The 15,660-nt window shown below is 39.1% G+C and overlaps 1 protein-coding gene across 5 annotated transcripts; it reads left to right on the top strand.

The window, feature by feature from the left end:
* Positions 1-1,504: 1,504 nt before the first annotated feature.
* lrrc2 (leucine rich repeat containing 2) lies at positions 1,505-15,414 on the top strand. Of its 5 annotated transcripts, none has more exons than XM_044197509.1 (10): positions 1,505-1,688; positions 6,171-6,315; positions 7,421-7,536; positions 8,048-8,157; positions 8,223-8,379; positions 8,683-8,819; positions 9,750-9,895; positions 10,560-10,712; positions 11,957-12,132; positions 12,841-15,414. In XM_044197509.1, the coding sequence occupies exons 2-10, from the start codon at positions 6,179-6,181 to the stop codon at positions 12,888-12,890; spliced, it is 1,182 nt and encodes a 393-aa protein (XP_044053444.1). In that variant the 5' UTR covers positions 1,505-1,688; positions 6,171-6,178; the 3' UTR covers positions 12,891-15,414. The 5 variants fall into 5 exon arrangements, with proteins under 5 accessions (XP_044053444.1, XP_044053443.1, XP_044053447.1 ...); XM_044197508.1 differs by lacking the exon at positions 1,505-1,688 and adding an exon at positions 2,648-2,796; XM_044197512.1 differs by lacking the exon at positions 1,505-1,688 and adding an exon at positions 2,648-2,796 and having other exon boundaries at positions 8,051-8,157.
* The last annotated feature ends 246 nt before the right edge of the window (positions 15,415-15,660 follow it).

Here is a 15,660-nt window from a genome sequence, read left to right on the forward strand (position 1 = left end):
CACATTTTACGAGCGTGTGTGTGTGTGTGTGTGTGTTGGGTGATAACACTTGTTTGACATCTCAACCCTCTCGGGGCGTGACATGATGCTGTCCCAAGGTGTTAAACACACACACACACACACACACACACACACACACTGTGTTGTACTAATATAAACAGTCCGTCACACGGCTGCTGCTATGTGACTTTTAAACCACACTGAGCAACAGGAAGTCGTCTTCTTCTCTTTCTCTCAGAGTCAGATGTTCAGATTGATGCCACTCTCATATATATATATATATATATATATATATGTGTGTGTGTGTGTGTGTGTGTATATACGCTAAATAGCTTAGCACAAAGACTGGAAACAAGGGGAAACAGCTAGCCTGGCTCTGTAACAAACTCCCCCTCCCAGCCGCTCTGAAGCTCACTGATGTTATATCTTGTTTCTGTGAACAAACACCAAAGTGTAGAAACAACACGTGGCGTTACGGCGAGTTATGTCCCGGACCATTTCATGACCGGGACGTGGACGTATTAGAAGAAGCGGATACAAAGGTGGTGGGTGGTTTACTTTCACAATAAGATCAGAATCATCAGTTTTACTGGAACAATGTTCTTAATTATTAATATAATAATTCAATGAGCTGATTCTGAGCTGTTACACAGTGGGAGTCTTTACATGCTGTCTGTGTAGCAGCGCCCTCCTGTGGAGGAGCAGCAGAACTACAGCAGGCTGCTGCTGACCTTTGACCTGTAAACCAGGACTGAAGGAGCCACATCACAAGCTGCTGCGGCCTCCGGTCGCCGCTAAACAGTAATAATATCCCTGCATAACAACAGGATAATAACAAGGAATCCGTCGTGTCATGATAGTTCATAAAGAAAAGCACTGACGTTACTGTTTTATATGTTAATAACCTTCCAGAGTTTGGGATTTATTACTGGAGATATTCTTTATCCAACATTTGTTGGTTTTTTTATGAAGTGAAATGAAAAATGCAAAGTGTCTTTGTTTGGCTTTTTTATTATATGTGCAAATAAACGACACCTTTCAGTCAGCGGTGGATTAAATCTTCGATCGTCTGTTACTGTTTATGGCATTTTTATCATAACAGCAACATGTTACATTTTCTGAAAATTTGATTTCAAAATGTACAATTTGAAACTTTTCATTGATGAAATAACCGACAGGAAACAGCACGAGTTTTGTTTCTGACAAACTCGAATTTGGTGATTTTCGAGGGCAAAATGGACTGACTGACTGAGCTGCAGCCTTTAACTTCATCAGAGGCAAACTCACGTTTAATCAGCCAGGAACAGGTGCTCGCTTGTGATTGGATAATTGGATTTCAGATCTTTGGATGACGAAGGCTGGGAGTCGCCTCCGCTCGCCGCCGTCACATCTGAAGCAACAGAGCACGGATTCACGAGGTGTAATCAGACTCTTTGAAGTCCTGCTCACCCAATCATCCGACGACGAGCGCGCACCTGTTCCAGGTTGGCTGTGGGCGGAGTCCGGCCTCCGGGGGCCTCCCGAGGAGCTCTGCTGGAGGACGGACCCCTCCTCCGCACGATGTCCCCCTCGCTTACGCACACAGCCTTTGTTTAAGCAGCTCGTCTCACTGAGACCAGACACACCTGAGCAGGTGGAGAGACACACGAGCTGAAGGACAGACAGCAGCGGACGCAGACGGAGATCAGGTGAGCGCTGCTGCAGGTTTGTCCTTTCGTTTGTCCCCGTCTGCATGTGTTTGCCCCGGGTCTCTGTCCATTCGGACTCTGATGGAGACACAGTTGTGTCCAAACGTTTGCACAGTTAAAGGCTGCAGCTCAGTGAGTAACACCTTTAACACCTGTAAACACTTCGCCATATAATGTGGGGATCGCTGCATTCACCTGTACTGTGTTTACGTCCAGTCATGAGGGACTTCATGAGTATTTCCATTTTCTGCACCTTTATACTTCGACTCCGCCACATCTCAGAGGCAAATGTTGCACTTCATTACATTTATCCGACGGCTTTAGCTACTTTACAGACTCAGATTATTAATACAGAATATAATAATCAACAAATAAAGCACGATGTATTGTTATAGATTCAAATACCGAGCAGTGTATAAAGTAATTAAGAGATCCGAGTGCTTCCTCCACCGCTGGTGCTTCGGGAAACGAACATGACGACTGCTCGCTGTTCATTTTACGGCGCTTGAACACTCAAGCGAGCTCATTAAATACTTATTTGTAACACAGGCAAAGCGTACAACGGCCCTGAGGCCCCAGACCCTCAGGGGCCCCGGAGGCCGCAGGTTCACTGCGTGGCAGTTAGTTTGTGATAATTTGATTAATTGTAAATTTAGTCTTAAGGTGCAGTTTTTTACTCGTCTGATTGTAATACCTTCATTATATCTTTTATTGTGCTCAGATGTCGCACATACAAAAATAAAATAACAACACACCGGCTGAAATAACATAACGTAGATACGTTTTTCAGAATAAAAGTGAAGCTTAGTTTCTTGTGTGAGTGAAACTATAATGAAACTCATTTAAAAGCAGTTACATCACAGTGTGTCACCTGATTTACACACGAGGGAACGTCATGTGAGCGGTCCAGACAAATGCTCGTATGTGAGGAGGCGGTGGCGTCATGTGACACACACACACACACACACACACACACACACACACATCGCTGCTGGTAAAAATAGCATGCTGTGTCACACACACACACACACACACACACACACACACACAGTCAGATCTCAGTAAACAAGCTGGTGAAGGTGAGCAGGACGTTGACAGGAACTCACAGGTAAGAACACAGGACTCCTGTTGGTTTAGATTTACTGTAACAGGGATCATTTATATATTTATTTATATATCTTTATTTATATAAATAAATTGAATCACACGCAGGAAATGCGTCTTTATTTAGACACAGGCGGATTAGCAGCTCTTAAAGTAAGCCGCTTCACAAACGGCAGGATGAAGTTCGTCCTCCAGCCAGCAGACGCGACTGGAAACGTGACCGATGATTCATGGGAAGTCGAGTTCCTCCTCCTTCATCTCTTATATTTAGCATGTTAGCATGTCAACATACTAGCATTTAATATGTCAGCGCAACACGCTAACGTTCAGCTGAGTCGCTGGCGTTGGAGGTGTCTTGTCGGGATGTGAGGTGTTGGTGGCGCCAGAGGAAAAGTCCCCGTGGTTCATCCTCTGGGGATCAGAAACTCCGCTTCGAGCCGATCCATCCAGACCGCAGAAGAGCCGGACTGCATCATACAGGAGCCGAACGTCGCAAAGCGCTTTGTGAAAGAAACCCGACACGAATACAGACGAAGAAGAAGAAGAAAACAGAAGAACTCAACCTCAGAGACTCCTTTAGTTTTAATCCTGGATCGAGGATCGCCCAGCAGACCCTGACCAGAGGAGCTCAGAGACCTGCTGGTGATACGGGGAGTTACGGCCCACGGGTTTACGTGTTGGTCCAGAGTCAGAACCTGGTCCATAGTGGCTCCTGGACTTGGTAACAGAAGAGGAAAGAGAACCGAGAACCGTTGCCTTAGAGACGAGACTCGGGGGAGCAGAAATAAGAGCTTCAGCGTCGAGCTGCAGGAAAGAGGAAGTCATTTAAAGCCGACAGTTCAGCTGCATTTCGAGGCTTAAATGAGACGTTTAACTGAACATCATGATGATGTGATGGGACACGTGTCCTGTTATCTGTCCACGGGGAAGAGGACGTTACTGCCAGCTGGGCCGCAAAGGCCGACGGTTTTCAAAGTAAAAGCCCTCTTGTGGGTTGAGTTTGCTGTGACACACTGGCAGACTCTTCGGGAGCAGTTGTGTTTGTCATATTAACGTCTGCTGAGTGATGAGACCAAACACCTGGGAGGAGGAAGAACTGCAGCACAGCCTCCGCTCTGCAGCTTTGGTTTCTTCCTCTTCATCACTTCAGTTTCAGTGAACTCGACATCTGCGATGCTTTCATTTCCCCTGAAAGCCAGTATTAAAGAGCGGCTGAAACAACAGAAACAGGTGTTCTCACTGAAGATGAGAAGAGCTTTTCGTTGACCTGCAAACAGCAGCTGCGATCCGTTCAACTCATTTAAACTGAAAGCGAATGAATGTTTCTGCTGTAGTTGCTGACATCTTGTTTAGAGCTGATGTCTCATGATCTCGTTACCTTTATAAAACTGTTTTTGTTGATCCTTCTCACAAAGTAGCAAATTATGTTTTTGTGATTTTTGTTATGATCGGCAATTTATTAACCAATTAAGATGAGATAAGCCTTTACTGACTGAAATCCAGGTGTTGCAGCAGCACAAGGACACAGACGTACAGATAAATAGAGAAAAGTCAATAATTAGAAGTATCAGAGTAGTAATAAAAATTTAAACTATACAAGAGCAATTAAACTCAAAAATACAAGGCAAGTGTGACATAGTGGTGTGATGAGTAAAGCATTGCCGACAATGCATATACATCACATTAACCGTGTAAAGGAGAAGTGCATCCACAACAATAGTGGACCATTTATTTTTCAGACCAACAGTTTAATTATCTCAACACATTAAACTGCACTTCTGGTCCTCTCCTGATCATCACTAAACCATGTTTTATATATATATATATATATATATATATATATATATATATATATATATATATATATATATATATATATATATATATATATATATATATATATATATATATATATAAACCAATAATAAACAATGTAAAAATACTAGTAAAAGTCTACTTAAGTAAATGTACAGAAGCATTACTAGCTAAATAAGTATCAAACGTAAAAGTAGGCTATTTGTTCTGCAGAAAATCGGCCGGTGATTGATATATTACAATAAATAAATTATTAATACAGATGCATCAATGTTAGAGTCGAATTTTACTGTTTTAGCTGCTCGAGGTGGTTTTATACTTTACGCTTTATATACAGTTAGCTAGTTTTAACTACTTTATATACAGTTAGCTAGTTTTAACTACTTTATATACAGTTAGCTAGTTTTAACTGCTTTATACACAGTTAGCTAGTTTTAACTACTTTATACACAGTTAGCTAGTTTTAACTACTTTATACACAGTTAGCTAGTTTAACTGCTTTATATACAGTTAGCTAGTTTAACTACTTTATACACAGTTAGCTAGTTTAACTGCTTTATACACAGTTAGCTAGTTTAACTACTTTATACACAGTTAGCTAGTTTTAACTACTTTATACACAGTTAGCTAGTTTAACTGCTTTATACACAGTTAGCTAGTTCTAACTACTTTATACACAGTTAGCTAGTTTAACTGCTTTATATACAGTTAGCTAGTTTAACTACTTTATACACAGTTAGCTGGTTTTAACTACTTTATATACAGTTAGCTGGTTTTAACTACTTTATATACAGTTAGCTGGTTTTAACTGCTTTATACACAGTTAGCTAGTTTTAACTACTTTATATACAGTTAGCTAGTTTAGTTTTAGCTAGTTTTAACTACTTTATATACAGTTAGCTAGTTTTAACTACTTTATATACAGTTAGCTAATTTAACTACTTTATACACAGTTAGCTAGTTTTAACTGCTTTATACACAGTTAGCTAGTTTTAACTACTTTATACACAGTTAGCTAGTTTAACTACTTTATACACAGTTAGCTAGTTTTAACTACTTTATATACAGTTAGCTAGTTTTAACTGCTTTATATACAGTTAACACTGATAACAACTCAGAGACATCTGAAACATCTGAGACACAACTACACACTGCTTTTTTATAAGAGGTCACAAGCGAAAAACACTGGTTTAATCTTTAACAATTTATTGTATTTTATGAACTGATCATAGACTTTTTAATGTAAAATTTTAATCTGAAAAGTACATAGTTCCGAAAGCTGTCAAATAAATGTAGTGGACTAGAAAGTATATTAGTATTATTATAGTAGAAGTATCAAGTAGCATAAAAGGGAAATACTTAAGTAAAGTACAAGTACCTCAAATTTGTACTTAAGTAAATGTACATAGTTACATTCCACCACTAAAACTTGGTATTTTTAAAATCAGGCTTCAGAGGTTACAAGAAAATAAAATGGGATCTTAATCTTGAGGACTAAAATCTTGAGATAACGGCCTCCTCCTCCTCCTCCTCCCCCTCCTCCTCTTCCTCCTCTCCCCCCAGGAGCAGAGATGGGTTTGGGGAGGAAGCTGGACGTCCCGGTCTGCGATCTGTCTCTGATCAGAGGGATCTGGGAGGTCCGAGTGAAGAAACACAGACAGAAACAGAAGAAGGAGCAGGAGAGGATCGAGAAGAGTGCCCTCCCCAAGTAAGACGATCACAGCTGTGCGGCTACAGCTGTCACCGTCAGTTACGGCAAAGTTCAATGTAACTGAGTGCATTTACTCAAGTACTGCACTTAAGTACAACTTTGACATACTTGTTCTTTAGTATTTCATTGTATACTACTCCACTACATCTCAGAGGGAATTATTGTACTTTTTACCGCACTACATTTATTTGACAGCTTTAGTTTTTACATAAAAAACATATAATATGCTTATATGATATGATGCAGTACTATACTACCCAGTAGTATAGAAAGTATGTATGTAAAACTGGCTCCACATTGACAAGCTACAACATTAAAATGCTCTTATATTTATTCATTAGTGATAAAAGCAGAATTTAATATTTTATAATAACATAACACCGTCAAGTCATGTCAGTTTTATTTATATATTTTGGGGTTTTACTACGACACCCTCTGTCCTTACAGCCTCGATTCAGATCAGGAAAAACTACCCAAAGACCCTTTAACGGGAAAAAATGTCAGAAAGCTCAGGAAGAGCAACAGAGGAGGGATCCGTCTCCCAGGACGGACGGACAGGAAATATTTTCATATTCTGTATAATAAGTACTTTTGTATTTGTACTTAATATTTTGAATTCAGAACTTTTACTTTTAATGGTGTATTTCTAGACTGTGGTATTTCTACTAAAAGGATCTGAGTGCTTCTTCCACCGCCGGGTGTAGAAATGGAAGTTACATGGCGACATTAATTAACCTGCTACACTGACGGCTGTCCGTCCCGCGCTGAAGTTAAATGGCGGCGAACTCGAACATATTTGTCTCAAAGAGTTGCCGAGGTTAAAAGTAAAAGTATTTAAGCTCTCAGTCGGAGACAGACTCGTACAGAGCTGACTGTTAGTCATGAACTATGAGAGTCAGGGCTGATTTTAGTAACATGAACACACAGACTGCTATTTATATCCCAACATCAGTGCTGTGGTACAACCGTGACGGCAGGTCGGCGTCGGCCTCCAGAGAGCAGAAAGGTCACGGGTTTGGAGAATGAACGGGAACATCCAGTCTGCCGGAAACCTGATACGACTTCAGTATGAAGCTTCATTAACATGTCTGTCTGTCTGTAGGATCGAGCAGCAGTGGCAGTATCGCATCTACTGTAAGACACTGAAGACCAAAGAACTGAACCTGCTGCACCATTACCTGGAGAGAGCTACACTGACTGATATACGGCCGTACACAGGTAAACATGACTGATATACAGGTGTGCACAGGTAAACATGACTGATTTACAGGTGTACACAGGTAAGCATGACTGATTTACAGGTGTACACAGGTAAGCATGACTGATTTACAGGTGTGCACAGGTAAACATGACTGATATACGGCCGTACACAGGTAAACATGACACATACACAGGTAAACATGACACATACACAGGTAAACATGACTGATTTACAGGTGTACACAGGTAAACATGACTGATATACGGCCGTACACAGGTAAACATGACTGATTTACAGGTGTACACAGGTAAACATGACTGATATACGGCCGTACACAGGTAAGCATGACTGATTTACAGGTGTATACAGCTGTACGCAAGTGAATACTGCCGTACACAGGTAAATAAAGCTGTAATAGTTAATTAAATTCCTTTGTTACTATATTTGTGAATAACATGTTGTTGTGTTTCTGGATTTGCTGATCATGTTATGTATTTGTTTATGTTGTTGTTGTTGTTTATCTGTCAGAAGCAGACCAGCAGGATCAGAGAGACCAGCAGGATCAGAGAGACCAGCAGGATCAGAAGGATCCGCAGCAGAGCAAGCTGATCTTCCAGCTGGACGGAGACCATTGGACGGTAAGCCGACAGGTTCGGGAGCGATCTGTGAGAAACTAACTGTTAATGAGTGAATGTTTTTGCAGGACTTCCCCAAGGAGCTGCAGTGGATGACCTACCTGAAAGAGTGGCACGTCAGAGAGACCAAGATCCGTCGGCTGCCCGACTACCTGGCTCTGTTCACCCAGCTCACCGTGCTCGAGATCCCCAAAAACACCATCGCCGAGCTGCCACCTGAGATCGGTGAGGACGAAGCCCGAGATTTCAAACGTGATAAAGTTTCAGAGGAGAGCCGTCGGGTGATTTTCAGCCCCAAACTCACCTGGGACCAACCTGAGCCTGGTTCCAGTTTGTTAAATCTCTTTGAGCTATTCAGGTTGTTTGATTTTATTCTTTAGTTTCCCCCGTTTTTCTTCAGTCGGAGCGTGGGAGACAATGTCTCTGAATTCCCTAAATACCTGAGTTTAGTGTGTTTTTGTTCAGCATCCTGAAATGAGTTAGGAAAAACTAGCGGAGCACAGACGTATCAGTTTCCTCTGTCCTCAGGTAAACTGACGGGTTTAAGAGAATTAAATGTCAACTACAACCGTCTGTCCAGAGTTCCTCCAGAGCTCGGAAACTGCGAGAACCTGGAGAGACTCGAACTCGCGGGAAACCACAACCTGTCCGAGCTGCCGTTTGAGGTGAGTCAGAGAGGATGGGATGAGCCAGCCTGCGGTAGTTTCAGTACCTGGTTAATTAAATAAAGCAAATCTACAGATTGATAACTTTATCAGTCCCTAAACAGGAAACTAGTCTGGTCACACGTGCAGAAACTGGACACTTTACACTTAACTGATGATTTTATTTTATTTTGGTAAACTGCCTTTTCATTTGTATGGAAAAGTTTTGGGAAGTTTATTCTTATTTTGCTGAGAGTTAGGTGTTCAGATTGAAGGGACCAGATACTGCCTGGGACCAGAACTTCCTGGAGTCTCTCCGCTGGTTGCCTGGCAACTGCTCAGAGCCAAGAAATAGTCCGGGCACATAGCAAGAATTGCTAATTGTAGTTTTTACACTTCGGCTTGTGTCCAGTTTAAACAAACGAGATAAAATGTGTTAATCAGTGAGCTTTAGGGGTGCTGGTACATGGATTCTGTTAGCTGTGGACAAAGACAGGCTAATTGTTTCCCCCTGTTTTCAGTCTTTATGCTAAGCTAAGCTAAGCTAAGCTAACCAGCTGCTGGCTGTAGCTTCATATTTACAGTGCAGACACGAGAGTGGCATCGATCTGAACATCTGACTCTCAGAGAGAGAGAGCAGCAAAACGTCAAACAACCTTTTGAATACAAAATGCTTTGTAATATTGATCAGTCAATATTTCAATCTGCTGTTTAGACGATCAAAAAGACAGCGATTGTTAAAAATCAAAGTTTCCTTTAACGCAACTTTGGACAAACAGTGATCCGTTATGTGCTTCATTTTGTCCATAAATGATAATTTTGTCAGAGCAGGGGTCAGTTTGGGTTTTGCAGGGATCGTGTCACTCATGTTGATGACCTCACTCATGTTGATGACGTCACTCTGTTGATGACGTCACTCTGTTGATGACGTCACTCTGTAACTCCTGTCAGCTGAGCGGCCTGAAGCAGCTGGTTCACCTGGACATCGCGGAGAACAGGTTTGTGTCGATCCCCATCTGTGCTCTGAGGATGAGCAGCCTGCAGCTGTTGGACCTGAGTAACAACAGTCTGACTGACCTGCCGCAGGACATGGACAGGTAACTGATGACATCATCACTACCTGTAATCTGGACCACTAGGAGACCTCAACATACTTAATTAGATTGCTGGTAACAGATACTTTGTGTCTGAACTGTATTAACTTTAATGACTGTACTCAGCGCGCTGAATGATCTTTATGTTGTATTTCCTGAACAGTGAACATTAACAGAAGGAAAACTGCCTCTTCGTCTCCCTCCCTCTAATTCTACTTCTCTCTCGCCACAACAAGACAAACTACTTTTGCTTAATGTCAATAACAAATGAAATGCATCATTAAACATTACATTTATATAAATTCACGAGGGAATTTCACAGAGATGTGAGCTGCAAAAAAAAAAAGACCTGGACTGTAAAGACAGCAGAGCACCGAAAAGAGCTGCTAGCAGGCTAGCTGTTTCCCCCTGCTTCCAGTCTTTATGCTAAGCTAGGCTAACCAATGCCTCTACTCCTTACCTAACACACAGACATTATATCCATCTGAAAAACTCACTTTCAGACAGAAAAACAATAAGCATATCAGAGAATAAGTGTTGAACTATTCCTTAAGACACATCCTCTCGGATTACTTTGTGCTTTAGCTGTTGCATATTGCTAAACAAAGTTACACTCAAATTATCACAAACTGTGTGTATAAATATATATAAAACTCTGTGTGCGCAGGTTGGAGCAGCTGGTCACCCTGTTCGTCCATAAGAACAACCTGTCTTACCTCCCTCACTGTCTCGCCAACATCTCCACGCTCAAGATGATCGTCGTCAGCGGCGATGAGCTCACCTGCATCCCGACCAAACTGTGCAGCAACCCGGACATCAAGTACACGAACCACACAGACACAAGAACTCTTTACAAGAACGTTTTACCAGCTTAAAAACAATCTTAGTTTTCTCCCGTTAAAACTCTCGCAGCAGCATCAAGAGTTTGTTTTATAGACTTTTTGGGCAGACCTGACGTGCATCAGTAGTAATCTGACCTTTGAGATGTTCTTTAAGCAACACGATGCTGGTTTATTTAAAATTGTTGCACTTAGCTGTAAAGTTGGATTTGACTGTGTGATCCATATTTTCCGCCTGCGGTCTGACACGCAGTGTTGATGACTTCAGCTGTGAACTCAGTTTGGCTCTTTTCACATGAACCAAATAACCAAATCTCTGTTTTGTCCCGATTCATTTGGATGAGATTTTTGGAAGCATCCACCCTTTCATAGCAGAAATTCAGTTTGTAAGGCAATAAAGTTATAATGGGTTTAATAGAGTTTGGTGCTGTCTGCATAATGATAACAATCAATAATATGCTAGCAGACCCCTAATGGTAGCATGTACAAACTGAAGAGTAGTGGACCCAGAATTGAACCCTGAGGAACTCCACATGAAACCTTTGTTCTGTCACAAGTGATTCTGGATTAAGACAAAAGATGGTATCCGATCTATTAATAAGAATGTTATTATAGTAAGTTTCAAAAGCCACAGTTAGGTGTAAAAGTACAGGAAGTGTTTTTGATTATAGTTACTTTCAAGACTAGTTACAGACCGATTACTTTGGCCAAACAGCAGCAGTACAAGAAAACTGGCAATGCAGCTCGACAAAGTTCTGTTTTTGGTGATGAATATCTGAACTATAAACTTATGTGTTTTTGAAATCCATTACATGTCTGTTGCTTTTTGGTACAATTGTTTTCTGTATACAGATGACTACAGACAGCAAACAGATGTTTAGAAAGAGAAATAAAATAGACATTATTTCACTTATGGTGTTTTACAGCCGTAAACTAAATGATTAAATATTATTATTATTAAATATTGACGAGAGGTTAGTGAGACACAATGATGCTCAATCGTATTTAGTTATTCTGCTTCAGAATAAAACAAAACAAAACTACAGCTGTACCACTCGCTGCCTGCAGGTGGTGGTAGTGTTCAAACTGCAGCAGCTGTTACTTTCTTTACCTGTAGGTGGCGACAACAGACACAATCTCTAACATGATGAAAACACAATGACCAACTGTGCAGCACGTGTTGCTCCTGTTCTCAGGCTTCCTCGTCTCTGCTGTTCCCCGGCAGGTTTATTCGACTGTACGACAACCCAGCGAGCGAAGAGAAGAAGAAGAAAGACGAGGAGAAGAAGAAGGAGAAGAACAAGAAGAAGAGGTGGAGAGAGCCGAGAGAGGAGGAGGTGAAGAAGGACAGCAGAGAGAAAGAGTTCATCGAGGCGTACATCAGCACGCTGGAGGACAGAGGTGAGACTCGGGAACCGCAAAAACTACGGAGGGATGGAGGGACAAAAAGCTTTATTATTAATTATTACCAACTTATTAACAAGCAGATGAACTGCAGCACTATTAAATTATTCTTGAGGCTTCATATTATTTTTGCTTAAGAGAACAAACTGTATTTATTGACATATTGAATAATAAAATGTATTAAATAGACGACGTATATTTTACAGTAGACAAAATAAAATCTATGAAAATCCTATTTTCTATTTCTATTTTATTCTATAACGTATAAAATATGATGCTAAATTAAAATGTTTTGTTCAGATATATTGGAATGATTTTACATTTTTTAAAAGTGGCAATAATTTGTAAATTGTTCTGCATTTTGGAATAATATTGTTTGCTATGTTCCACATGGCATTGTGAATATAATATGTATGTTTATGTTTTAGATTTCCATATATGGATATAATATTTAGTCCAAAATGAATTCCTGTTGTTGCGGCTCTACAAAGCACTGTCTCACATTTAGAAAGATACAAATTTGGGGTTCTGCTTTATATTATTTATACCTTCTGTAATCTTTAAAAAGTCAGTGTTATATAATTTGTATTGTGGGTAATAAAACAGCAAACTGCTCCGACTGTAAACGGAAATGTTTCTGATTCAACATTCAACTGACGACAGACGTCGGATAAACCAGTTGACATGTTGTTTGTCCCACACCAGACACCGTCCCCTTCTCCACCACCAAGGTCTCCATCTCCTGCCTGCTGTGAGGAAGAGGAGGATGAAGATGAAGAAGGTTGAGCTGACAAGATAATTTGAGGCAGCACTTTTCAAAGCTACACTAGAAAAGATAAAAACAAAAACAAAACCACAATAAAACAGTTTAATTCATAGATATATTAGAAGAACTGTGTACAGGACTCAAAGATGGCGCCCACTCACTTTTCTAGCTTCTGCATCGTGCGGCCCACTGCACATGCTCAGTAGTGTTTCCCCTGCTGGCCCCGCCCACGCGTGCCCATTCGGTCCAAAGACTTTACTTTTGGACGCCATGCAAATAAAAAAAAAAAAATCACTTTTCTAGGTTACAAATATAAAACCTTCATCGTTTATAAATTCAAAACACAAAGAGTAATAACTGAGCGTGTTTGCAGTTGGAGGCGTCCTGTCAACAGTTTTACAGACGTCTCTTTTATAATGAAGGTCTACGGGGAAAATGATTTAATTATAATTATTTAATTATATATTTTTTAGGTGCAGTACCACAAATGACCACTGGGACAAATTAGCAGCAGGGATGAGTGGCGCCCACGGCCTGTGTCCAAAACCACTCCCTCGTTCAGTCACTCACTACTCCATATAACAGACCCGATAGTGAGCCGTACGTTGAGATTTCTAACACTTCATCATCAGTTAGCATCTATAAAATGCAGCGCATTGCATTGTGGGATTGTTAGCAAAAAGTAGTGTACATGCTTTTATTCCTGCTAAGGAAGCAAAAATAGATGAAATGTTAGAAATGACAAAAATAAAAATCCAAAGTCAAAATTATGAGACAGTAAAAATGTTGACTTTTAATGTCTGAAGTTTAAAGTCTCGTTTGAAATTATTCTGTAATAGAGCTGATATGAGACCCAAGTTTCGGCAACAAAAAAAAAAAAAGACATTTTTTAACACCTTAGATTGAAAAAATAAATAACTTTTTCTTCAAAAGTTCTCAAATGTTAAATGTTGTCCAAACACAAGCAGCTGCACAAGAACTTTAAATAAAATAGTCGACACTTTTTTCGTTCCGTAGTATAATTTGTGAGGACTCTCTGTATATATCAGGTACATTTACACACTATATATAGTAAACAGGGAGTGATTTCGGACACAGCCATGGTTTCAGTTCACCGAGCTAACATGCTAATGCTAGCTTGTTCTTAGCATTGACTCACTGAGAATAAAGAATCAGGAATACTTTGTGTTTTGTTGAAATGTTGTCCAGAAGTTTCAGAGTACTGTGATGTTTGAGTCACAATTTTTTTTGTTACTCGATTAGGGTTTTATGGAAGTCAAATTATTTCCACAATAAGAAAATAAAGATGAAAAGTTAATAATAAAAAAAGATAAATACTCATGTAAAAATTAGGAGATAGTAAGTAAAAACGTTCACTTTCTGAATTCAAATAATGAGATTTAGTCAAAGTCTTGACTCTCTAAGTCAAAACATTTTCAGCCTTAAATTTGAGATCAAATAAAATGAAAAAGGTCAATAAAAATGACTCACTAAAATGGAAATATGAGAAGTCAAAATCTAAATTCTGGCACGTTATCATACTTTTGACATAAAAAGTCAAATTTTTACTCAGAAATTTGACTTTTGATTTTTAACATTTCATCAATTTTTTTCTTTCCTTGGCAGGAATGAACTTCCATATTTTAATCTAATGTGTGAATGAGTGAAGTTATTGTTTTTGAAACAGAACAATAGTTTAATTTATTTTATGGATTGCTGTTGACTGAGTTACTGAATATTTTTTTTTTTTTTTAAATTATGTTAAATTATGAGTATTTTCAAATTAATTTTTTGCGTTTCAAAAATAACTTTTCATTCCAAAATCAGATTTCTAACATTTAAACAATTTTTATGCTTATATCATTATATATTATTATGACATTAACTCAGACATTGAAGTTCACTGCTTCATTACAAGCCCTGTTTTCACAAACAGTCCCATATAACAGATTTTACAATTAAATGTTGACATTTGAATATCAGGTATTTGAGGATTATTCTGATGTGTTTTGGTCAGCGCGACGATTTTAACGTTTTGTTTTCTCCTCGAACACGGATGTATTTTACGTTTGAAGGTGTGAATGTCGTGACCAAACAGAGACGAGGCTGATTTTATACATTTCATTAATATTCTGCAGTGTATTTATTATTTATTAGACAAAGTTTGTGAATTTGGTCATTTTCTGTGTTGAAGTCGAGCTGCAACTGCAAACTTAGTAACAAATGTCAATATACAGCAACAAGATTTATTTAAAAAATCAAATTATGGATTTAGATTCATTTCTGCAATAAGTAAAAATTAAATTACTGTTATTACAAACACACTCAGTGATTTTACTTCCTGATTCGGCGCTGACAGTTTCTTTCACTTTGTTTTTACTTTTATATTTGTATTTATTGTGTAACTGATTTTTATTGAAGCAGGTTTCTGTGCGACGCTTTGACCGAGAGGTGTGGTTGTGTGTTTTTATTCTGACATGCTTTTTTATTTTAATAAATGTTGTTTGTGCAGATTTTTTTTTTGTTCACGTTGTTTGACTTTGACAATCTTCAGTTTCCTGCAAGAAAAGATTCTTTACTGTTTTTAAAAATCTGATTACAAATTATTTCAAATACACATTTCCCCCCAAAATATTTCTTTAAAGTTCGTGTTTGAGCACTTTGACAAATAAAGTTATTTTGTAACAAACAAAATGAACTTTATCGATTCATCATTTAAAAATAAATAAATTACAAAAATCAATAAATATACTTCAAAT

This window comes from Siniperca chuatsi, linkage group LG5 (genome assembly GCF_020085105.1).
Source record: "Siniperca chuatsi isolate FFG_IHB_CAS linkage group LG5, ASM2008510v1, whole genome shotgun sequence".
NCBI classification, from domain to species: domain Eukaryota; kingdom Metazoa; phylum Chordata; class Actinopteri; order Centrarchiformes; family Sinipercidae; genus Siniperca; species Siniperca chuatsi.

What these genes read in the sequence shown, in the direction of transcription:
- lrrc2 (XM_044197509.1), top strand. Translation starts at nt 6,179, where the DNA reads ATGGGTTTGGGGAGGAAGCTGGACGTCCCGGTCTGCGATCTGTCTCTG. An exon ending in TGTCCGAGCTGCCGTTTGAG is followed by an intron (nt 8,820 to 9,749) that starts GTGAGTCAGAGA and finishes AACTCCTGTCAG; the next exon opens with CTGAGCGGCCTGAAGCAGCT. An exon ending in CAGCACGCTGGAGGACAGAG is followed by an intron (nt 12,133 to 12,840) that starts GTGAGACTCGGG and finishes GTCCCACACCAG; the next exon opens with ACACCGTCCCCTTCTCCACC.